The sequence below is a fragment of the Acipenser ruthenus genome, chromosome 7 (assembly GCF_902713425.1).
Source record: "Acipenser ruthenus chromosome 7, fAciRut3.2 maternal haplotype, whole genome shotgun sequence".
Lineage (NCBI taxonomy): Eukaryota > Metazoa > Chordata > Actinopteri > Acipenseriformes > Acipenseridae > Acipenser > Acipenser ruthenus.
The window spans coordinates 46,647,741-46,673,128 of NC_081195.1; the positions used below are offsets into that span (position 1 = coordinate 46,647,741).

The following is a 25,388-nucleotide window of genomic DNA, read 5'->3' on the forward strand; positions in this document are numbered from 1 at the left end:
GAAATAAAGCAGCACGGCGAGCATAGTAAAGCATGGGCAAGCTACTATCTGATAAGAAAAAGTACAATTTATTGTGTTTAAGGGCAACTTTTATAATCCACTGGTCTTAGACAAAAGAAAGGAATTGAACCGGTACCTCTGCTTTTTAAATTAACCTGCACTGGTCAGGTCACATGCCAATGATAATTCTTAAAATGTGAGGTCCTTACAGGCAGATGCAAACACCAAAATCAAAATGTAGTACTTATTTTTAATGATGTACACATGCCACACTGATTTCTTTGATTTTTAGACCAATATAATACACGCTCTTTAGTTTTATATACTTGTTTTAGCCTTGTCACACCCTGCCGAAAAACACACGATATATATTAATTGTTTGCAGTTTCCCCTGTTTTGAGTTTCTAATACAATTTTGTAACCCCAACAGTAGGAAAAACAAATGCCAAGAATTATTTTTTCAATACAGTTTACTGTGCACTATATTCTACCCAGAGATTTTATAAACACTACAGAGAAGCAGTTTACAACCTGGAAGTGGCAAAGTGACATGGCTGATTTCATCACTGCTCTGACTCAAACGCCTCTCATAAATTGGACTGTTCTGTAGGTTTAAAAAAGCCAAAACAGCTCAGCATCACCTGTGCCATCACAGTCAAGAGATCTATAATAAGCCTTCCTGTACTAGTATCTTACACCCCAATGAGCACAGAAATGAAATAACTATATGATATAAAGAAGCAGCAGATTGGATAGATTGCAACCATTTGCAGATCACAGGGCAGCAGTAAAAAGAGCAATTCTTATCTAGATTATGGCTTTTGAAGCAGAGGCTGCTCTGCTTCAAAAGAAATGTCTCAGGATTAACATCTTCTACCTTTATAAAATATAAAAAGAACAAAGGATTTCCTGTGGTAAATGGTAATGTGACTGTTACTTCAGAACACGGACATATTTACTGTATGTTCTCAAGCGTCCACAAAACACAAATAACACATGTTAATATTAGTTTCTGAGATATAAGGTGTTGAAAGTGTGCCTAGAACAAAAAACCCTCCTCCTTTTATGAATGCTTACCGAACAGAGGAAATTAAAGAAGGCTTACTGAATACTTATGGGATTGAAATGTGTTTTTATTTCCTTCTTTTGTCAAAACTTAAACGCTGCATTTTGTCATCTGGATTGTACATGCTGCCTTTCTAGCCTTTTAAAGAACAACACATGAGATCTGATCACTCAGAATGGCGCTCCTAGGGCTGAAACACCCTGCACTGCCATTGTCAGCTAGGCGTCTCGAGAACTCTGAAGATCTTGTTCATCAAACTCGGAAATATATTTTTTTACAATTTTTTTAAAGTGAAAAAGTGAAGGTTGGGTGGTACACAACACTGAAATTGGACATATTGGGCCCAATTCACAAAACTTTAAAGGACGGTTTCAGGTAATGCTTTGCTAAAGCCAATTTAACTCAATAAATCAAGTTTGCAGTTCATGAAACCCTTCTCTCTGTCTTGGAGAGTGTATTAGTTTATTATCATTTTGCAAAGCCCCTTCTAACCAAAGAGAATGTTTATAAAGCAGTCTTTCAAAATTATTCTGGAAATTAGTCATTAGCCAATATGGGGATACTAATACTGTGTGAATATTGTTGTACCATTCTCTCTGTAATGCAACAACTTACATTTACACTGCTATAAAATAACAAATCACACAAGGTTCCAGATAGAAGTAAAACTACAGGAGCGAGCAGTTTACAAATACTGCATCAGCTTTACGTTACAACAGTTGCATATATGAAATCCACAGGTTTGTTTTGTAAATCACCATTACTCCTTTACTCTATTATGTGTTTATCTATCAATAATTAGGCTATATATACTATACTGTAAACTGGGGATAAGCAGGCTTCAGATTTAAATATATGGTCTTAGCTTTACTTGTAGCGTGCTTCACTCTATTATCAAACTATGGAACTTAAACATGACTGCTTAAGAAATCTATAGCTACAGTAGAACCTGCTTCAGGAAATCCAGCATTTCAAGTGAAAAGGCTTGTTTTATCCTTTTAAATCATTCAGATCAGACTTACAACTCTCTGCTAGAAACTGTACATGGAAGGTAATGCACTGGCCGATACACCTGACAGCATTGCAATGGTGCACAAGCAGAAAAGTCTTGCAGCCCTGCAATACTACAGTATGTACCTTGACAACCCACCATCTCTGCCTCAAACACTGAGCACCCTTACACCACCAGATATAAGTTTCACAGTTTCACATCTGTGACTTCTAATCAGGAACATCAATGACCAGCTTAAGTTGTACCAGTGACAGACTCAAGTTCTCTTCAGAAATTATATTTAGTAATTTATATGAGGCACTTCGACTCGAAAGAACGGCACATTTTGTAAAGTGTCTTAAGAAAAGGCATGATAAATCTAAAAAGGACTGTCACTGGCTGAAGTGTAATTTCCATTCCAGATCTCCTGGCTCTCATTTCTGTCTAAAAGCACAGAGTAACTGATTGGAACAATACATTATTTTTCACTTCATGTATACTTTTTCATTGCTTTCAATTAACTACCCTACTCAAAACCACTAATACCTTGGGGTAAATATGCAACATCATTATTACAACTTAATGATCTAAAGATGTGATTACAGGCTGTCTGTGGAGTTCTCCCTTGAAGTTCTGGGCCCTGTGCCCGTGTACATTTGGCAACTTATCTAATCAGGCTGTGTGCCTTAGGAAGAAGGACATAGGCTTCATGCAACAGCAAAGTAAGGACTTCAAGGCCTCATATAAAATTCCATTTCAGTTTGATTTTACCCTTCCAACTTCCAACATTCCAAAGTTTTTTGGTGGTACAGCTGGCGATGTGTGCAAATATGGTATTAAGGCTGATACTGTATTTTATTTTGCTACTCTACTACTCCTAGGTTCATTAGTAGACATTTTTTACAGCTAATTGGCAGCTATCACGAATGTTAATAAAGTGTGTTGCACCATAAAGCTGATAATGTCAATGCATTTGCATCCTTAATTCTTTAAAATGAACACTCCCTGTATATTTCTTAAGATTGTTAAGATTTCTAAAAAGTTTGCATTCCATAGAAAAAACGATCAGAATAGATAGCAATTTGTTGACTTTTTATCTGGCGTAAATGGTGGATATAGAGTATACATCATAATCTGAAGCAGTAAGGGGAGTGTGTTGCTATGCAATTTTTTGCGTTATTTTGTTAGCTTCAACCACTTTAATGTTTGTGCCTGCTTTAGAGTTTTATATTTTGCACATTAAAAGGTTAAAAAAAAACCCTACTGTATAGAAACTGACCAGAATGTTTTTAGTAAAATGTAGGTGCCACAATACAGCCTTAAGGCATTAGAGGACCACATACGAGTTAAAAAATATGACTCCATTAAAATTTCTATGACAATGATAGGAGTATATAAAGTATGATTCACTGTTTTGGTAATAGTAAAAGCTGACCTTTTAGCCGGCAGTTATTAAATACAGCATTTCCTATCACTGCATAATGACATGAGCAAACATATGCTAATGTAGATTGCAAACTACAACCACTCTGTTTCCTTGACAAATTATTTAACAAAAAAACCCCAAAAAAACACTAAAGTTCAATCCTTAATAGATTCTTTAGATTCTTTGACTTTCAGAAATGTATATTATTCAGCAGAGTCCAATTTGTGACAGGGACTGAATGGAGGCTAGTACAGTTACTGCCATTCACCCTTGCTTTACAAAAAAATAAAGAAAGGCTCATCATAATAATGAACAACAAGCATGCAAGTAGCACTAATCTCCATCACTGTAAATGCAAAGGTACCTGTACCACTATTTTAGAATTTTACAGCTTTTCCCATGGTTCTACTATGCATTTACCATAGTTTACCATGGTTAGCCTTACAATGTTTAAATATGACTTACCATGTTTTATGACACTTGGCTCTGCTTTTACCAAGGTAAACTTTTATAAGGGAGAACAGACACGTTTCACAATAATTCAGTAAATATAACTACATGCCATTTAAAGTGTGACATATGTACAGTACGTACAGGCTCTAAATAATTAGAATTTATTTTATATACCGCAAACCCTCTGGCAGCATTCTGCCTTTGTCTTTGATGAAACTGTAAGTACATGCTCTGATACACACTTCTATAACATTGTCTAACAGCACCATTGAGACTGGTAGTCATTTGGGTTTTCACTAATTCTACCTTATTTGATGTTTTCTAAAAAATGGTTTACTATATACAACTAAACAAAACAGGTTGGACCACAAATTTGAACAGAGATTTCTAAAAGAGGTGGAAGCACATAGGGCAGTCATTTATTATTGATAATAATTATACAAGGTACATTATTTCATGGCATTGACATTACTACATGTAAAGTGTAAAATACTACCCTCCCTGATCTGTCTACCAGTAGCAATGTACTACAGTTTCAATATAACCAGGGGTTAAATTCTCATAGAATATTTCCAACCGACCACTGCCTCCCCCCCAACCCCCCGCGGGTTTGTGAACTGTTTGTAAATCATGTAAAGAATAAAAGTACAGCTAACTAATTATTTTTTTTATTTGGATTTGAGTGCATGTTCACGTATTTGTGTACATTTCAATATTTAAGATACCATTAGGTCCTAACATATATTAGCGAAATAAATAAAATAAAAATGATTAGTAATTAAAAGTAATCTAGTTATCTGCAGTATGTGTTAATCCTGATCATGCTGTTTGTTCAGTTACTTGTTCACAGTGTGTGTTCATAAAGTCAAAGCCTCCTTCTCCTGGCTTTAGAAGAGATGTAATGTGTCTGTGTTTTTACTGTAATGTGCTTAAATAAAGTTGCTGAAAGTAACAAACACTTTCTCGATTATTTATTTGTTTTACTTTATTTGCTATACTAAATTTTAATAGACAGATAGGACAGCGAGGAAGCAGAATATTTTACATTGACAGACAACATACAGAGGGCGTGTGCACTACAAGAACGGATACTTTCTTTCAACAAGCAGGCAAAAGGTAAAATACATGAATACTGTATTCACGTATTTTCAGGCAGATTGATTTGGAACAGTGATTGAACATAGTTTGAAAGATAACATTCAAGGTCCTTTATGAGAGATTTAAGCCCTCGAATTGACCAATCAGGTTAAAAGAAATCTCTGGTCCATTTTCTAATTCGTTATAATGTTTCGAACTAGTTAAGAGTGTACATTATCAGGCAACGAAACCAATATCATGTTTCAGGTCTGCCGATAGAAGTGACTTATTTCAATCACGGAAACAAAGCAAATACAGTGTCAGGTTTACACCGCCGTTAACTCGTTTACAGTTGCACATGATACACGCACACACACACAGCACTAGCAACAACCAGGGAAAGAATGACAGACATACAGATACAAAAGTGATGCTTCTGTTATGCTGCTCTCCATATACTGTACTTAAACATTATTATTAATTTACGAATAATATAGTTTTGTTGTTTTTTCGTCTTAGGTTCTTTTTTTTCTTTTCTTTTCTTTCTTTGATTTCATCTTTCCATGTCAGTCCAAACACACACAGTTGCTACTTAGGACTACTTTGCTTTTTATAGTGTGTTCAGTTCTTAAAGTTCCTGATTGCACCACTAAATAAACCTGGTTTCAGCGGGTCTTAATGCAGTGCTCAATTGTCTATTTGGGACACGGTCATCAGAATCGCTTTGGTGAATATGTTAATGATATCACACCGCGAAATGTATGCCGACATGTGGCGATGGGGCAGGCGCTCTTTAACGGGGCAAGACATGTCTTCAGAATATTTATTTTGAACATTTACTGTTGCTTGTTCTGGTTAATTTTAATGGGTAACCATTAACCAGTGCTGTTTTTTTTTTTCTCTACACTACAGGACTGGTCTAAAAAGCAGCAGATCTAAATACTGTCCTGATAGCTGAGTTCCCCAAAGAGCAAATCAAATTTACTAGAACACAAACTTGTTTTTACAATTTCAAACAGTAAGTGCATTAGGATCAGGAGGGAACAAATTACCAAAATGGAAAGTGTTCACAAACTCCCATGTTTTGCAAACTCTCTCAAAAGGAATGCTCAGCGATAGCTGGGATAGGTTTTTTTTTTGTCCTTATCATTCTCTCGCCATTTACACCATATACGATAAGAGATAACCAGATGGCACATTAACAATCAAATCTGACCTTGGCATATACCAGGCTGATTCTAAAAATGATAAATTAACATGCAACATTATCATTCTTTAATTACATTATAAATCACATACTGTGAAAATAAGTTTCTATATTTCACAGCATTTTATTAGATGCCAGATGAAAGCTTCTGACCAGATCAAGTGTGGTTCTAAATACCCAGGTGAGTGAGTTTGACACACCACAGTAAGATTGCCTTCAGACACAGGAGCAGTAATAGCTATATAAGCTCTTAAAGCACAATAACATTCTAGAATAATATTCAATACCAGCATTATATAGAATTACTTTTCAGAAATGTAATTTAAAATATATATGAAATGGGACTTGGGCAAGTACAGAGATTGCTGTTAAAAGCAGGTTCATTTTTAGTCCTTCCCCTGGTACAGAACCTTCATGCAGCAGTTGCATTTGCTGTTACAATCCCAAAGACTTATTCTACTCTGAGTACTAAGTTGGAAGCCGATTGCCTTTTTGCAAATTTGACAGTAAAAAAAACACACCCCATTAGTTTTGTTAGCAATAACAAGGGCTGCAGTAATTTTTTGCACAACAGGTATATTTATGTACAAACAGCTAGTATGCGCAGGCATAAAGCACTGTATACACATCCATCCATAACTAGCAAATGGACTCTAATTACAAAATACTGCCACGCTACAAGGATCCTGTTACCTAATTTGAAACTAACATAAGTTTTTTTTTTGCATTGCAAAGCAACTGTTTGATTTAAAACCATTAGCCACAGAAACCAAATCTTCGCTGTTGCCTTATAAATGCATCAATTATTACCTGTATCCATTTTGCCATCCTGTGCAGCAGGCCCGTCCGGTATCACACTCTTCACCTGCAGGAACTCATCAGGATCATCACCTCCGATTATAGTGAACCCGAATCCCATGCTGCTCTTCTGCAGGGCCGTCGAGAGGAATGTTCCCTTCAGCTGTGTGGCATCTCGAGTGAAGAGTGGCTTTTCTACATTTATTTAACCCAACGGGAAAACAGAAACAGAAAAGTCAGGTGAAACGAATGGGTCTGTACAGAAAGGGCACTGGGAGCAGGTCCACGTTATTAAACAAAACACAAATACACAAATACACTTTTCCACTGAAAAGCAACTGTTAACCTTTAAAAAGAGGCATGGTACAGAACGTTAGTCAGTGAACTACACTGTATTATACATACAGCCATACATGTACAGGGTTTGGGGTAAAAAGCAGCTGTTTGATATCTAGCATTCTGAAGCTGTATACATTGATTAAAAGGGACAGTGTACAGATTCACTCAGGAGATACATGGGACTTCGCCCTGTTCTCTTGTGGCTCAGTGGGAAAAGGAAGGATGTACAGTAATGAATGAGAGATGTTATAGTAGGTATGTACAGTGTTTACAGTAACATTTGAAAGTATAAATTAAACCTCCATCAGTCTCCACATACAATCTTAATCGGCTGATTCTCTTTAACCACCACTTTTTTATATATTTATACTTTGTGAATCTGTAAATAGTTCCTTTATCTGACTGTTTTTTATTCTACCAGTTGTTTAATAATTTTGAATATTTTAACAAATTAAAGGTCTCATTTTGGTACAAACTTTTTTAAAGACAGTCAGATATCTCAGTATAGGCGATTGAGCCAGGAACTAATACAAAGACGTACGAGTGAGCATGCTTTACTAAAACAGCAGGCAAAATCAAGGGGGGTGCACTGTACTTCCAGAGCCCTGGGGGGGGGGGGGGGGGGGGGGGGGGGGGGGGCTGGCAAAAGAAAAAAAAAGAAAACAAGCTAAGGATAAACAAAAAAGTAGGCTTTGTGATGCAACGTATCCCACTATTTTACAAGAGTGCAGCTTTGCTTGGAAGCTGCACTTCAACGTACCATGCAGCCTGCACACTCCAGCACTGCCACTCCGAAACTGGGACAGGTCATTCATACTGCGGGACCGCTGGGGTGCAGGGCCAAAGTGAGCGAGTTTGGGCCTAGGTAATGTTGATGAAGAGCCCTCTACTGTTACAAAGGAGAAAAACCCTCATTCGTAGGCTCCAGTCTCAGGCACATTCCCTACCGAATACTGATTGTCCTCACGCTAGTTCATTCTGTTTTTCTTTATTCATTTTCACTCTTACAATATGAACTCATATGCTGCTACAGCTACATGTTAGTAAAACACACGGAATAGGCTAGATCTTAAGAGACGGAACATACTGAAATATGCTTGGAGTAACTGACTTAATGAGTGCAATGTAAGATGGATGAATATCAGGAATACCGTAAGCACCCCGCCATACCTCTACACCTGAAAAAACCTTTGAGAAGGGATATGAGGGATTACCTCGGAAGACTTGTACCGCCTGCAAAGGCTGAGAAGGGAGGTCTTGATTTGGCATTTGCTGTTGATGTAGTCTTCGTTTTGCTTCCAGAACAGGGTTTTCAAACTGGGTCCTTCTGTTTATATGACTGGGGGCGAAGCATAAACAAATAAATACATTATACACGGCGACAGCAAAGAAACAACTGTATTGATTTTATTTTCACTTTTTGTAGGGTTGCTCAAGTAAGTGGGCGGTATCTCCTGAGTCATGTAGGGTCAGTGCCTCCTTCTGAATGTACCAATTTTAGATTTCCAAAAACACACACATTGTTACTAAATCTCCTGATGTAGTAACAGACATTTAGAATAACATGATATACTTTCATATGCAAATGTGACAATTTCTATTAGACATAACTAGTTATAAAACATCACGAATTATTTTAAAAAACTCACCTCACTATCTATACACAGTTCATGAAGATGCATTCATCTACACATAAAATGTAATTTTACATTTTTCTAACTTCACTGTTCCATGTTCTCCACTTCCTATAAACAATACTATTCCTTTTAACTTAAAAGTTACCAGAGGCTAAAATAGCCAGTTATGGCAGTAACAGCTTACTTAAAATATCTGGGATACTTTAATCCAAGAAAGAAGTATACAAAACTAATTTAAATGGAGATTTAAAAAAATTATAATTGTGTCATATGGCAGTACATTTTTCTGCATCATTTATATTAATCCAAATATATGTATTTTCAAGTGTTTTTGGTCGTCTCCCCCCTCTCCCACCCGACAGATGTTCAGACTATTAATGTGAATCTAAAGCGAACTGGCAATTAATAATATTCTTGAAAACTTACTCAACATAATAACTGCCGTAAATGGGGTCATCAATTTTCTCCCAGCCATATGGAAGCTCTGAAATATTCCAACAAAAAGAACATTATTTTAGCAATGTTGCTAATTTATATATATATATATATATATATATATATATATATATATATATATATATATAAAATCCAGGGCTGGCAATGGAACGTGAAACAAGCAATGTGATTGGTCAAGCAAGGTTCCATATTGGATGGATACGGGCAGTTGGAGCCTTGTTACATACTCAAAATCACTGCACTGTCTCACAGAATTTAAGTCATCTTGTTTACAGTTACATATGTACAGCTGTAACTATAAAACTAACTGACCAATTACCAGCAAAAAAATCCCCAAAGTAGCAGACTTGTAGTCGAGTCTTTCACCTCTGACTATAGCATCTACTTTGACTTCAACTCAGGTAAAAACTGCCAATTTGATTTAGACAACTTACTGTGTTCTTAAATAGTAAATGTAGTATTATTTTTATTATTTGTTTTGCAAAACAGAAATGTTATGTTTCACTTTCATTGCATTTGCTCTTTTATTAAGTCTGTAATACAATGATGCATTTACGAGATTGTGCTTCAGTTCATTTGATTTCAGGTCATGTATTTTTTGTCTTTTCTCTTTTACACAAAAACATTATGTTTATATATTTTCCAGTGGCGGCTGGTATTTCCCCTGTGTGTAGGTTCATAATGGAACAAAACCATGAAGTTCACATAGACAGATTTCTCGATTGACGCTGCACAGCGTATTGTTAATGTGTGTTTTCCTGCATCCATAATAAATCATTTTCATTTTGGTATTAAGTTATTCTCTCATTCTTTTTTTTTGCTATCAATCAGTCCTTCTGTCCTATCAGTCTGATATATCTGCCTGTTTGACGGTAGGCAATTTTCGACTGAATTTGCCAGGTGAATTCATTGACGTTTCTTGCAAACAGTGATGGTGTGTGCTGGGAACAAGTGGAGATTAGAAACAAAACACTTAATCACACAGTGACTTTCTGATATGAATTAAGAAGCTCTAAAAGTATGATTATAACTTATATGATTATTATTTTTCATTTGTTTTTGTTTTCAGTACTCAATTAAATTACATATTTTTCAACAATGCAGTTTTAGAAATGTATTTCTACAGTGCTTAGAATACTTAGAACACGGTTTAAAGCAGTAAAGAGAAATAAGTACTTATTTGTTTACCATGCTGACATCATTTATTCCTTATAGAACTTAATGCAAAAGAGGAAAAAAGTTGGGTTTTATGTGGGGGGGTGTTTTACTTACTATGATTGGCTGCAAAGACAACAGGGCTAACCATTGATTGGATAATGTTTTGTTGGGTGGGTTTTCATTGTGCACAGGTTTCCTAGTAACTGTAATATTATGTGTGTAATAGAAAATTAAAAAAAGGATTCGTCATTAATATCTCCGAGTCACGGAGCCCAAATGTTCGAGTCCGAGTCCGAATCACACAAGGTCAAGTCTGAGTCGAGTCCGAGTCTTTTGTGGCCGTGACTCGAGTCCGAATCCGAGTCTGAGTCACGAAAAATGTGACTAGAGTCCTACAAGTCTGCAAAGTAGTAAGTAGACATGCAGATTTGGAAGAAGATCAATTAAATGAACTGGAAGATAGCAAAACAGAAACAAATGCCGAAAATTACTGTCTTTATACTCACTCACCCCAACTTTATCACTTCAAATAATATATTTTTAGCGGTTTGTAACCGCTACAGAAAAACACAAAAATACACTTCTGCACATTATCCACCCCTCTCCGACACCGACACTGAAAAATTACTGCAATCCGAGAATTTATTGTTATTATTCCTGTCTGTTCAGCTCAAACAGTCACAGACAGGAAAAAAAAAATAACTCATTGCTGTCTCAACTCCACCCCCTGGTGTATCTTTTAAATGGCAATCTACAAAATATCGAAAATAAAAGATGTACTTTCTTTTGCCAAATTTTCAGTTTTATGCAGGTTCAGTGGAGTTTCACTCATCTGAAACCAGTGTATTGCAAATCATTGGTCAAGAAAAGTGCATTTGAGGAGATACATATTTAACAAGGCAACACATTTTTAGGCAGTCATTTCTCATACAAACACTCTACTGCAGCTGAACAACAATCAAAATAATTATTTTCATATTTTTCCCCCAGCCTTCTGACTGGGTTACACAAGTCTCTTAATGAGTCACTAAAACCCACTGTATACCCAATTATCAAGTCCTCTCTTAATTCCAGGCATTGAATCTCCAACCCCACAACTGCCCTGAACAAAACTTATATCTGGTAAAGATGTATATTTTAAATAAAAAGTACAGTGTTATGAAATATAGATTCAGATGCAAGATTGCAAGCCAAGCATACAGCTTCACCAATGTGTCCAAAATAATCAATTGATCATTACTTTTCATGATGTCAATACAAGATTGACAGTATTATTCTGAGGAATAAGTATTGATTCGGCAAAGCTCAGAACTGTATTTACTTCCAGGGGGAAAAACATGCATACAGTAATTGGTTGCATGTATTAATGTATCATAATTTCATGACTATAATGCACGCCCTTTATACATTTTAGAAGGCTGTGAGCTATACGCATGGTGTGCAGTATACACAGGTAACAATTTTCTTTACAGTATACTATGCTGTTATTTATATAGAGTTACACAAGAAGTGTGATTTCTTTTTAAGCCCAGCCAGCTCAGTAATGTGAGTTACAGAAAGGATGCCTGATTTACATAAGGTACAGTATGCATAATAGTCTAAGAATATAAGTACGGTCAAACCCATTTAAAAGGTACTAGGCAGAAATGGTGTCAGTAAGTGGCGTTGACATAACCACTAACAACCTGGCAAAATAAGCATTACTGGTTACCATTAATACAAAAAAAACACCATTAAAAAAGAGAAGCATTTACAAATCAGACAGATTATCATAAAAGATAGATAGAACACGCAGGCCTGCCATACACGGTAGGTGCAGTGCCAACGAAATATAACTTAAACAACAAATTTCACTCTGACTGGCAAAATATATTAAAAAAAAAACATTAAGATCATCATTTGATGATCATTTATTCACCGTTTACTCTTCCGTTAACATGCTGCATACATTGTTGCAAATATCTGAGGTACTGTATGTATGAATTATGTAACCTACTAAAATAAATGTATGGCCCACCAAAGGTTTTTCAATGCTAGTGGTTTTTGTGGCTCTCTGCTCCCTCAAAGAAAGTTGCCCATCCCAGATTGTTACGTTCTATTACTGAACTGTTGCTTTGCTGGGAAGATGGTTATTTTTGGTTGCAATACAAGCCAAATTGCTGGAAGCAACAAATATTTGCAGATCAATTGGGGGTGGGGATTTTATTGCCCATTTTTCCTCACTCAGACCCCTTACTTACTAAATAAATTAGTAGCCCCAGATAAATTATCATCTCTTCTTTAAAAATATACAAAATATTTTAATGAGCAAGACATCTCACATGTGCAGTGGCATCCCAAAAACGACCCACTTCCTACTAATGCAGAATGACTGGGTATGACATTTGCTCAAAAATAGAGAACAAATGTTCCAACCAGCCATTCAGCATTGGTAGTAGGACTAAATGGATCATAATTTGCGTACCAGTACACTTGTGAGACGACTTGCTCTTTACATTATTTTGCATATTTTTGAACATGAAGCCATTATTTTTTCAAGGATACCAAGATATTTATTGAGCAAGTTGGCTGAGTGGGGTTATCAGGCAACAAACTCCCCATCCCCAGTTGCCATCCTTTCCTAGAAAAAGGAGAACATTTAGGGGCACCATTTTACCTGTGAGATGTCTTGCACATTTACATATTTTGCATATTTTTTAAAGAAGAGGCAATTATCTATTCAGAGATACAATGACATTTAGTAAGTAAGGGGGAAGTCGTTCTGCAAATCACCTATTGCTTCCAAACTCTTGGCCTCTAGTGCATACATGTGGATTGTGCATAGTGCTATAGGTGCATACCGTACTTTTCCACAATGTTGTTTTAGAAATGTACTACCTCTACAAACTTTGAATTTACAAAGCTGGAAAAGTGGTTAAATGTGGTCTGGAAATATTTAGCAGCACTACAAATCATTAGATTTCAAATTGTTTCTACAGTACATGGTTGTATGTCTTGTCTATAAATCAGTAATATTTAGTTTTACAGTTTGTTTTCCTTCTAAAAAATATAATTATTTAAAGTTCAAATTATTAAAAAAAAATTAAAAATGTTATATATATATATATTTATATATATCTTAGAAATATAGTTACCTCATTTATCTTTGAGTGGCTTAAAAAAAAGCTGATGAGAATTTGAATGATCTGTAGATAAAGCACGTTAACAGCTTGCTGCACAGCCTAGATGAACACTAACAAATGGGCTGTTACACTGCGTCATTATATTTGATTTAAAAGAGATTTGTAAAATATTTAATCAGCACAGCAAGAAAACAACAAACAATACTACCAGGGCATTTTTCTCTGCTGTCTTTAAGACAAATGTTAGCTGTGTCACGCAATAATTAACTGCATTTCATCTTGCAGTGCATTTTTGCATAACTTGTTTAACAGTTACTGAGTCAACAACAACTTGGAAATTAGGATTCCTTTCTTTTAATGGCACTTCAATCAGGTTCCAATCTACCATAGCCAGAATGTAAAAGTGTCAGTCCCTGTTCTTAGTCCTTTGTGTTAACACAGTACTATCACAGGTCAATTGGGGAGCTCACGCTAAATGGCCAAATGTCTAGCTAATTAAGCACAGTCATTTTCTTGTCCTTCTAATGACACAGACATATGAAATCACCTACTCCATTATCTCTGTATTGAATTTGTACTGCCATCTGCCAGATGCGTTTTCTGTTCTGACAGTATCAAAAAAATATCTTTGTATGGAAAGTAGGCATCTGCTCCTCACTAAATCTATAAATGGGATATTTAATTGGCATTTTTAGAGATATTTTGCATATTAAGGGTTTCATTAATATGTCAGCCTGTGACAAAACAATCATTGAACCCTTGTCCTTGCACTTGTTTAGCACTCCAGAGACACACATCGTTTTTTTTAAAAGCATGTCGTTTTCTGTTACAGATCTTGTACACTTTTATTGACAATATTTTAAAAATGAACATTTCAAATCAATCAATTTTTTGGAAGCAAAGCAATACAGTGCATTAATCATTAGTCATTAAAACTAAGCCACCAAGTTACAAACAACAGTCATCAAGATAATCAACGGCAAGTCCTAGAAATTGAATGCAATATGTTAATCATCACCATAACCTTGAAACTATAAACTACCCTGAGAGCAGTGTGTGGATCATTACAAAATAAACTGCTTTGCAAGTTAATAATATGTACTACAAAATCTTTAGATAACCTTTTTTATACATACGGTCATTTTTTCAATCAAACACTATGTCTTTCTCCTAAACTTTGTAAATAGATGTCCATTGCATGCCAAACATTATTGCAATCGTTTTCCATCCATACAGAGTTGAAGGGTGGCAGCATTTAAAAAGCTGGTCAATTTCAAAATGATTGAATGATGGATGGTTCTATTGCGATAACCCCAATCCAGATTGGTACATTGGTACATTTAAAGTCATATTCCAAAATCTGGGACTGGATCCTAAATAGTGTATGATCCCTTCAGACTCACTTTGTGGCTCTCTCTGCAGTCATGTTTACATGTAACCCATTCTGTATAATCAGACCCTCCTTCACCAGAATTCAAATCAGTGGTCCATACAAACTAAGCCCTTCTCTTGCAGCCATTACTGCCTATAAAAAAACATAATTTGTCTGAGATACAATATTGCACCCTAATGTCTAACGAACTCCTGACAGTGCAAACACGTAATTGTGGATGTCAGTTGCCTAGAGCAATCGATATCAACTAGCTGTATCATTCAGTCATTTCAGTATCCAAACTGAATGTCAGTGCTCAAAACGTGAATGCATAATCAATAAAGGCTGTGGTCATCTGTAAATGGTTCAGTTTTACAAAAGGCCAGACAGACAACACTATAAAAGATTCTAGTTTTGTAGTGCTGCTAGCAATGATAACATTAATATTTCATCTCCATTCCTACTCTGACACTAACATGATTTTGATCACTGTGATAAAAGGTCACTGCTGTGAAGTAGATCAATCTTACTGCCAAATTTGTGGTGCATACTAAAAAAATATAATGCTCAAGCCCTGTGAGATATGCAAATCACTATAGGATGAAAAGAAAGACAGCTGTTGTATGTAATATTGAAAACCGCTATCACCTACTTACGTCTGCATCAGATTAACATTGTAATAATAATAAAAAAATACTATATTTTAACATAAGTAATTTCTGAACTATGGTTGTTCAATACTGTTTACATTTTATGTCAAAAAGCAAAGCATTTGAATTAATCTCATAAAACCTGACTAAAGTAACTATCGTATTAAATTCCGCTTCTTTTTCTATAATACTGCCATATAATCCAAACACAACATGCTTTGAAACAAAAGGTAATTGGTAGATTTAATAGATAAAAACAAAACAAAATCGTGTTGCCTTAATTTTTTAATAAAATAAAAAAAAACATGAATATTTGGCCTACTTCTGATTTGTCTTATCCAGTGTTTATCCTAGCAATCTACCGTACTAGCACTAGAAGCAGCGCACTCACACTCAAGGTTTTAATGCAAACCGGCAACAGACTTAAAACTGGGTACTAATTCGATGCATCGATTCACCAAAATGTAACCTGCCCCTTACCACCCAAATAACCCCCTGCCCTGCGCGCACACACACACACACACACATTTCGTATGGAAAGAAAAAATATGACTTGGGTTTGAGGAACTGTACAGGGAGACATATATTGTAGCGCATGTTTCTCTTTTCTTTGGCACTGTTTAACTATTTGAAGACGGTCCTCCTGTTAGTTAGTTAGTTTTTCATCCTTTCATTGAGTTGGGGGAATAACACAGCATTAAAAGACAGACTCAGTTTTTTCAGGGAACACAACAAAGATACAATATCAAAAATACATAGCTGAAAGGACTGTGTTTTAAAATAAGTAGGCTTCCATTATTATTTATTTCTTACTAGATGCCCTTATCCAGGGTGACTTACAATTGTTACAAAATATCACATTATTTTTACATACAATTACCCATTTATACAGTTGGGTTCTTACTGGAGCAATCTAGGTAAAGTACCTTGCTCAAGGGTACAGCAGCAGCAGTGTCCCCCACCTGGGATTGAACCCACGACCCTCCGGGCAAGAGTCCAGAGCCCTAACCACTACTCCACACTGCTGCCCTTTCAGATGTCCAATTAAATGTACTGTAGTTGGTTTTGTTTGTACAGTACTAAATTTTCAATAGGAGTATTGATTCAGAACGATATGATTCTGAAAATATCATTTGCCAAAAGAGACGACTGGACACGTGAACTGTAATACAGTACATACTTTTAAATCCGGTACGTATTGTAGAAGTATGTAACATTCTCCATTAACGACCCAACAGCAAAATTAAATCAAAATGTTTCCTATCACAGAACTGCTTAAAGCGTAAAAGGCAACGCAATTTAGCAAAAGATTTAAAAATAACACCACCACCAGTTTCCTGTGCATTTCCAGTGCATTTTTCTAGATAATTTGCTAATTGTCTTGTCTGCATGAATGACAGCCATCAATTCTTACAAGTATCTGTTTACTGCATTACTAAAGAACAATTGTCATTCTTATTAAAATATATATATATATATATATATATATATATATATATATATATATATATATATATATATATATATATATATTATATATATATATATATAGTATTTCCTAAAATACAAACATAAAAGTATGTGTAGAAATGTTTAAAAATAGATCACAGTTAGTTTAGATAGAGGGTCAATAGAAGACTAGCCTGTTACATTATACATAACATAATTGAAGAACCAGATCCTTGCCCTTGTCTCATACTGACATTAGGCTGAGCAATAACCATATTTCTTTAGAAAGATTTTATGCCAGTAAAGTCAAAATTAATGTTCACTGGAGGAGTGCCAATGAAGAGATGGAGACACCTTGATAGTGCCACATTAAATTTATAGTGTGTCTGGCTAACCTTTTGGTGCTGACACGTCGCTGTTAAATGAAAAACATTCTGCTTCTTTTTTTAACTTTTGTCCTTATGCAGTCATATACACAGGCAAAAAAGTGAATTGCATATGTAATTCCTAGCGTAAGTATAGGTCCTTTGTTTAAAAAAAGAATCGCAATTACATTACAATCTGTCTATCTACAAACATTTCTGTTTTTTTGTCAAATGAAATTCTCTGAAAGAGGAAAGCAAGTAAAAGGGAGATCAATGACACATTCACTGCTGCAAAACATCCCAGTTAAAATCTCATTAAATACAAAATGTAAAACTCAAAAGGAGCACTTCACTGGATTTTTTTTCCACTTAAGCACAAGTCAGTGTTTGGAATGTAAAGTGCCATGCATCAAATCCTTCAATTAAAACAAACAGGGTTCAACTTATTCTCCTGGTATACAAATCTACATACTGTAGATACCCATACACTTGAACTACTAATTACATTTTGGGAACTGATTGTATTGGAAGAATCATCAGAATTATTTTTTTTTTATGGGCAACGGTCTCTCTTCTATTTAAATGTATTTATTTAATGACTGGTGATTTTGTGTGAATCATAGATTGGGTATAATTGTGTTGATAATAAATATATAGTGTACCTGGTTTAAAGTTGATCACTTTGCAGCCAATTTGATGATGAAATACAACATATAGTACAAATAGTATGCTAGAGAATAGACTCAAATGGGTTAAGTAATGACCAAGCACATTAAAGTTGAACGATACATTTAAAAATGAAAAGCCTAACACGCGGCTCGTATTTATTTTGATCCACCTAAAATTGCAGGCTTTCAGAAAAGATGTTTCCATTCCAATTTTAAACTCATTCAGTACATAATCTGTATCAGTAGTATAAACCAGTTGGAGCTCAGCCATAAAGGGTGGATTGCTGCTCTACCTCACTGGTAAAGACTGCCAATGTAAACAAAAGGTGCGTTTACACTGGCACAAATATTCCGGATGGAGAGGATAAGAGGTCGGATTCCGGTCACTTTTTTCCAGTGTAAACGCTACTGAGCACGTTCTGGAATCCGTCCTCTTATCCTCTCAAATGTTGAGTTCATATTCCGAACTGAGAGGATAAGAGGACGGATTCTGGTCATTTTTTTCCAGTGTAAACGCGCTGAGGACGTATTCTGGAAAGATTGCAGAACTCCAACTTTTAGAATCTAGAAAAAATAAGTGTAACGCATTTCTATATTTTTTATATTAAGTATTGATAATATGTTTGATATATCAATTAACAGTGGTGGCTGCATGTTTTTTTGTTATGTAGTTTAGATTTTTCGTTGTGTAGCAACTACTGGCTAAACCTAATTGTTTTGTATTACAGATTTCGGAAATAATGTCTGAAGGACGCTTGTGCAGCTTCAGTGATGAATAAAGCAGGGTTTTAATATATATCTGGAATAAAGACAGGATCCAACGAGCACTAAATGGGCAGCAGAAAAATGTGTCACTACAGGCTACAGCAGGACGTCAGCTTCTTTTTTTTTTTCTTTCCCCCTCAAAGTACGCATGCTGAAAGTCTGACAAAATAGACAAAAGTAAGGCGGGGCTACAGTTTGATTAAAGGGGATGTTCACTGCATGGCTTTTTATTTTTATCTGGCCGTATTATTTACTAGACAGTCTATATTGCTGCGTGTTCGTGCTACTGTCTTTTCGTATGAACTTTAAAATGTGTGATCGACGACTCTTTATATGGTAAAATGTTTTAAATCCCTGTCTTTTTATGTTTCTATAACATAGTTTCAATCAGATGTAGTTTATGTGTGATCGCGGCGATTTATTTATATATTAAATTGTTTTACACGTCAAAATGTTGTCAATCTTTAATCAAAATTAAAATGTTTCAGTAATATAATCTGATGACATGCTGCATCCATCATATTAGTGTGACAAGGTCGTATTTTTACATTTTAATATTAGTACAGCTGTAACTTTACTACAGTTTAGACGTGGCAAAACCGCCAGTTTTAAAAAAAAAGAATAGTATATACAGTGCTTTGATTTATCTGCATGTGTTATGTTTATTTAAAAAAGGTTTTAGGGTTAGGGTTGTGGATTGGGATAGGGTGAAGAAAATTAACCACAAATAGCCAGATGAAAGTTTTTTTTTTAGAAAGGAATTATGTCGTGTACTCAGGTTGGGAATTAAAAAAAAAAAATCTCTCATGTTGTTTGCACACAATACATGAACATAAATGCCATATTCTTCATAAACGTGACAATTGTATTCCTTGCAGTAATATATAGTATTACTAAGGGATAAGATTTGTACTATGTAAAAAAAAAAAAAAAAAAAAATCCTCTTGATAGGACAAATAGAAGAATGAAAAATGTATGCCATGGTAGATAAGATTGCTCGTTATGTCTTACTTGGTTGTTGCACTACAGGAATTTATAATGAGATAGAGATATATAAAAAAGGCATATATAATGAGGAAGAGAGATACTGTATATATGTGTATATCTATATGATTTTAAATCATGATAATTCACTTTAATTCAATATACTGTATCTCTTTCTTGTTATATGTCTTATTGGTTGTTGCACTACAGAGATTTACCATTTTAAAATGATACTGATATAGAGTAGCCTACATATACTGTATGATCTCTCTCACAACACAAAATCTTGGTTGGTATTGAAGTACAGGTATTTACCACGGTTTAGCAAAGACGTTAACACTTTAGTTTTTAATTAATTAATTAATTAATTAATTAATTAATTAATTAATTAATTAATGTATTGTTTCTTCCCACACTTGTCATTTAAATACATACACTATGATAACCAGTCTCCTGTTCGTTTTCTGTCCTAATTATACAAAGTACTGTATGCAAAAATAAATGAAAGAACAAATATAAGATAATAATACTGTATAAGCAACGTTTTTCAAGTACATCATGTGATTGATGTGCACCGTGGCCTAGTTAGTAATGTCGCAGCATGGAGCTTAATTTTTTCCATGATTGAAACTCATGCTTTAACTTTTGGACAATCGCTCGCATACCTGCTGTCCATACTGTAGTGCTTCCCAAAACAAAAACACCTCCAGAAATGCAAAATAACGTCAATACGTAACACATTTTGCTAGTTAACGTTTGTTACACAAACAGAAATACACAATCAGAAATCCACAATCATACAATTCATTTTAAATTATTTATTTGCTGCTAATATATATTACAGCGATATTCACATCCCCTTATCTAGCGTAATACTGTCGAATATATCCGATCTACTAATTGATATAAATTATACTTACAACATTAATTTTAAATTATTTATTGTTCATTAATATATCCGATCTACTTATTTCCTAGCCTTGGCTCGTTTACATTAGAAACAATGGAACCTCCCCTTTAAATTCTAGAGCTTGATCAACTTTTTCCTGATCTACATTTTCCTGGGACACCGGTACTGACTGTCCCAGAATCTTAGCGGAAAGATTCCGGAACGCTATTGTAAACGCACCTAAAAAGCCTCATCACTTTTATTAAGTTCTGATGCATTAATCTGCCACTACTGTATAATTTGAAACTCAAAACAAGGATGGTGGATTACCGTTATGAGAACCATTTTTATTTAACGAAATTGGAGTCCTGATTACTTAAACGGGCATCTGAGCTACTTATAAAAGTTGCTAACATATCTGCAGTGCAAGTAGAGAGGCTAGAATCATAGATGACAGCGCTAAAAAACGTTGGTCTCACAAACTCAACTTTGCCACTTTTTCAACACCCAGCCGACACTGATGCTCAAAAGACTTTCATTAGTCAACAAAAAAATGTAAACACATCCAAGAAAACTACACTTGGCTCTGGTAAAAACGTATCTAACAGAGGTCAGTGAACAATCCAGAAGAAATACCCGTGTCCGAGCTTGACGTACACCTGGAAAATTTAATTTGCTGCATAACGAAAAAAACACAGCAGGGACTATGAACCTGGCACAATACGGTCTTTACAATCACCGGAAACAAACCAAACCTCCAGCACCACCAACTGTCTGGGAGACTCCTACATACTGTACAGCATGTAAACTGTCTTCGGTCCCAATTATACTTTCAACCAAGCAGTTATGGTCCAAATGTACAATCAAGCACCACTGATAAAGCATCACAGACCACAAGTGATCTTTGACACAGTGACCCTGATTAAATGCCAATCCACAATATTAAATTGTAAATGAAACAGTAACATCCTAAATAATACAGTTATTATAAGTTCATTAAATATAATACTAATCTGAATTCAACACTTATTACCATCACTTATGCATTATCAAAAGAGACGGCAGTTCCCCTTTAGAGGCTCCTACCGTCAATATCAATGTATCGTAGCCTTTCCTGGCCCCATCCCCAGCTCTTTCTCTCAATATCGCTCATCAAAGCTTTACAGCATGTGTAATACCACTTGTCTGGTAGCCACATACAAAACATGACAGCTCTAGAGGACCTTTTGGTAGCTCCCAATGCAACACATGCACATTCAGCAGTTAACATCATGATACTGCAATTAGTAAGTGTTCAAATATGTGACCCCATGCCAGAAAATGAGATTTTGTTTCATAAATAAATCATCTCTGACCTACATGCACTAAAAATAGCAGCTCCAATATTAGCTCTAATATACTGGCAATATTCCGGACATGTGAAAGACTTGGAAGGCGGCACACACTTAATTTACACTTAATGGTAAAAGGAGAAAGAACTACTCACAATATAATCCCGGATACTATACAAAAAAGCAAGTTCTGTAGCAAGTTCACAGAAATATAATATATAATTAAGCATTATCATTGTATATACTTCACAAAAATGCTTCCGTAATATAGTATGTGCTCTACTAAGTAATGTACATTGATACTAGCATATCTATTACATATGGAACTGCTATTTCTCTCTCAACCATATAACAAAGTGATTTTTTGAAAAAAACCAGAAAGAAATACTGTAAGAAATGACAGGAAGTGTTTAATGCTGTAATCTTGGATAGCTCTGCACTCATTTCTTTTTATTTCTCGGTACAGGATACTATCAGGCAGTTTATATTATGTATTATGTCTATATTTCTATATCAATTGTCTGATGGTACCACTTAGACTAGCTGTTGCTTCCAGTACAAACTGGATACTGAGTTTGCTCATAACATTAGCAACAGTTTTTTTTTTTTTTTTTTTTGTTTTTAACACCTGGCTGTTTGACTACCAGATATTAGTATACTGCTATTAATATAACTTCTACTAGAAAAACCATTGACATGACTGCACTGAAAAGGCCCTTGCTTTTAGTTATCATAACTTCTTATTGAAAGAAGTGTCTTGGCAGTGATCGCCTGCTGTATTGATTTCTTCACCTTCAGAGTTCACCTGAAAATGAAAATGGGACACATTTAACCTTAACCATTGAAATCTTAGCACAACGGCCCCCAACCAGCTCGTGAAAAACGACTGCTGGAAAAGTCTGAGCAGTAAACACCATTACACGAGGGCAGATGCAACAGGGTTAGCAGTTATATGTGTTCTTCTTTTGGTCTGGAGCCCATAGCGTTAAACTAAAGAACAAAATTGACTTAAACACAGATGTATAACAAAACACAAAACGTCTGAAAGAAAAGAAAGTCCTATTGACCGCAGAGGTGTAAATGCTAACATTGTGTACTGGACAACAACTTAATTAAACCTCCCTTCAAAGGCTGTTTTATTTTCTCTTGAAAAGGAAGAAAAATTGAGTGGTGTAGACTTATTTCTGCAGACTTGACAGAGCAAGGTATGACAGAAAGACTTTTTTATATTTAAAAAGGCAGTAATGGTATCTTGTGGAAATAATCCAGAAAGCAAATGTTTAAAAACTGAGGGGGATACTGAATATTTTAATACACTGAACAAAAACTACTGTGTTGAAACTGATTCAAATGGAATTTGAGATTGTGTCCTATTTTCTCTGTACAGGCCCTAATTAAGGAAGACAGTTCTCAATTAGTTCTCAAATCAGTTATCTGACAAACTTGGTTTTAGAAGCCAAAGTGTTCCTCTTGGTACAGTGTAGCGGAATACAGATTAGATATCAAAACATTTCTTATCATTTTTTTCAGGACTGGAGCTTGCAATCTACTGTGGAATAATGGAATGTTACCAAATGTTGCAACATAGTAAGAGGCATCCACAATTTGGTGAAAGGAAATGTTAAACCAGGCTAACACACATTAATTATGCTGAAATTATTGTCCAGTGGCATTCAGCAATAATTGCCTGTTCTGTATATTGGCAATTCAATCACTGTATGTGGTTTGAAAAGCAAATGTAATGTTAAAGGATGAAATAAAATGTTCAATATGATGAAAAGTGGTCATTATGATTTTAGTCTCCGGAAATATAATTTGGTTCTCAATCAATAAAAATTCAATACCATGTACCAAGTTGCCACATATTCACCATTGAGACACCCATCCTTGATCAACAGTGCTGTCAACTGTAGACTTTTTAGTAGAACAAATATAAGAAGCTCTACTGTGCCTTACTTATATATGTGAGTATCAACGCCAGACACAAGAAAGAGCTCTAACATCACATGCCCTATGTGTCTTCATTGGTTTTGGAAGGAGTTGAAAACATTTTTTTTTTTTTTTTAGTTTTGGCTGCTTTCCTAAGTTTTTTTTTTCTCTCTTAATCATTGATTGCCAAACTGTTAGACTACCCTTTATTGTCCTGCAACATTCACTGAACCGAATCACAAGCAATGTGCTACAGGGTGCAATATAATATCTTCCTTCCTCTTCTTTGCTGTTCATAAATTCAACTAAAATAAATCAATAAAAAGGCAAAGAGCAAAAACATTCTTTGAAGGATAAAGTCAGTGCATAAAACCACAAGGGCGCAAACAACCAAACAGTCAGAAGACCAAATGTCAAAATGAGAAAGTTTGTGTGTTGACATGGCTCCTTCTTCCCAGGGGCCTGAGAAGCACAGCTCAGAGGAAATAGCTAGCTGCAGTACTTAAAGCCACATTTGCTCCTTTACATGTTCAAGCAGCTGCCACCATCATCTGCCAACCCCATCTTACTGTGCTGCACTAAACCATTTGTAATGATGTCTATTATTCAGACAAGTGTTGCATTGGAATAATCATCTTCCTGTAGATTATACTAATTGTATCACAGTGTATGGTTATGTTCATAAGTTAGAACTGTTTAAAATGAATGTACTATAAATGCCACCATTTTCCTTGTAAAACACCTTAAAATAAATACATTAATGAGTAACAAAACACGAATAACTAAATATGTCTACTGAATAACAAAGTTATTTTACTTTAACCTTTTCCTGTCTTAATCTGACTGCAAAGCAAATGATTTATTTGTATATAACCAGAAGCAGTGAGGGCTGATTCTATCACTATTCTACCGAGTTGGAAGAAACATTACAATACATACTGTAACTTAATAAACCATTTGTCAAAAAAAAAAACTACTGTAAATATGTTTTTTGTTTCTCTTTAATAATGACAAACTCCCCTTTTTATTGCTTTTTATAAAGATACAGTAAATGGATTCACTATGGGTTTAGTATCACCAACCTGATTTACATGCAGAATAGACTGAAGATTTGGGAATTGAGTCCTCAAACAGCTACAGTAGGTTGAATCTGATTTGATGTGCATATAAACAAGGTTATAACATATGGCACACAAAAGTCTAAATTTGAAAAACCTAAAAGAGTACTGAGTCTGGTTTGTAAATGTGACAGATCA

At 35.2% G+C, this 25,388-nt stretch overlaps 1 protein-coding gene across 16 annotated transcripts in view; it reads right to left on the minus strand.

Annotated features, from left to right (window-relative positions):
• The window catches only part of LOC117415248 (membrane-associated guanylate kinase, WW and PDZ domain-containing protein 2), a 302,693-nt gene that overhangs the window by 58,130 nt on the left and 219,175 nt on the right, over positions 1-25,388 (minus strand). For 12 of the 16 annotated variants that reach the window (XR_009329170.1, XR_009329171.1, XM_059027156.1 and 9 more), the window contains 4 exons: positions 9,421-9,478; positions 8,572-8,696; positions 8,118-8,246; positions 7,031-7,213 (listed from right to left, as the gene is read on the minus strand). Coding sequence is in view for 14 of the 16 variants with exons in the window: in XM_059027156.1 (XP_058883139.1) it covers positions 7,031-7,213; positions 8,118-8,246; positions 8,572-8,696; positions 9,421-9,478 (495 nt within the window). In the remaining 2 variants the exon portion in view is untranslated. The remainder of the gene's footprint in view (positions 1-7,030; positions 7,214-8,117; positions 8,247-8,571; positions 8,697-9,420; positions 9,479-25,388) is intronic. The other 4 variants (XM_059027163.1, XM_059027153.1, XM_034025335.3 and 1 more) reach the window with 1 other exon arrangement.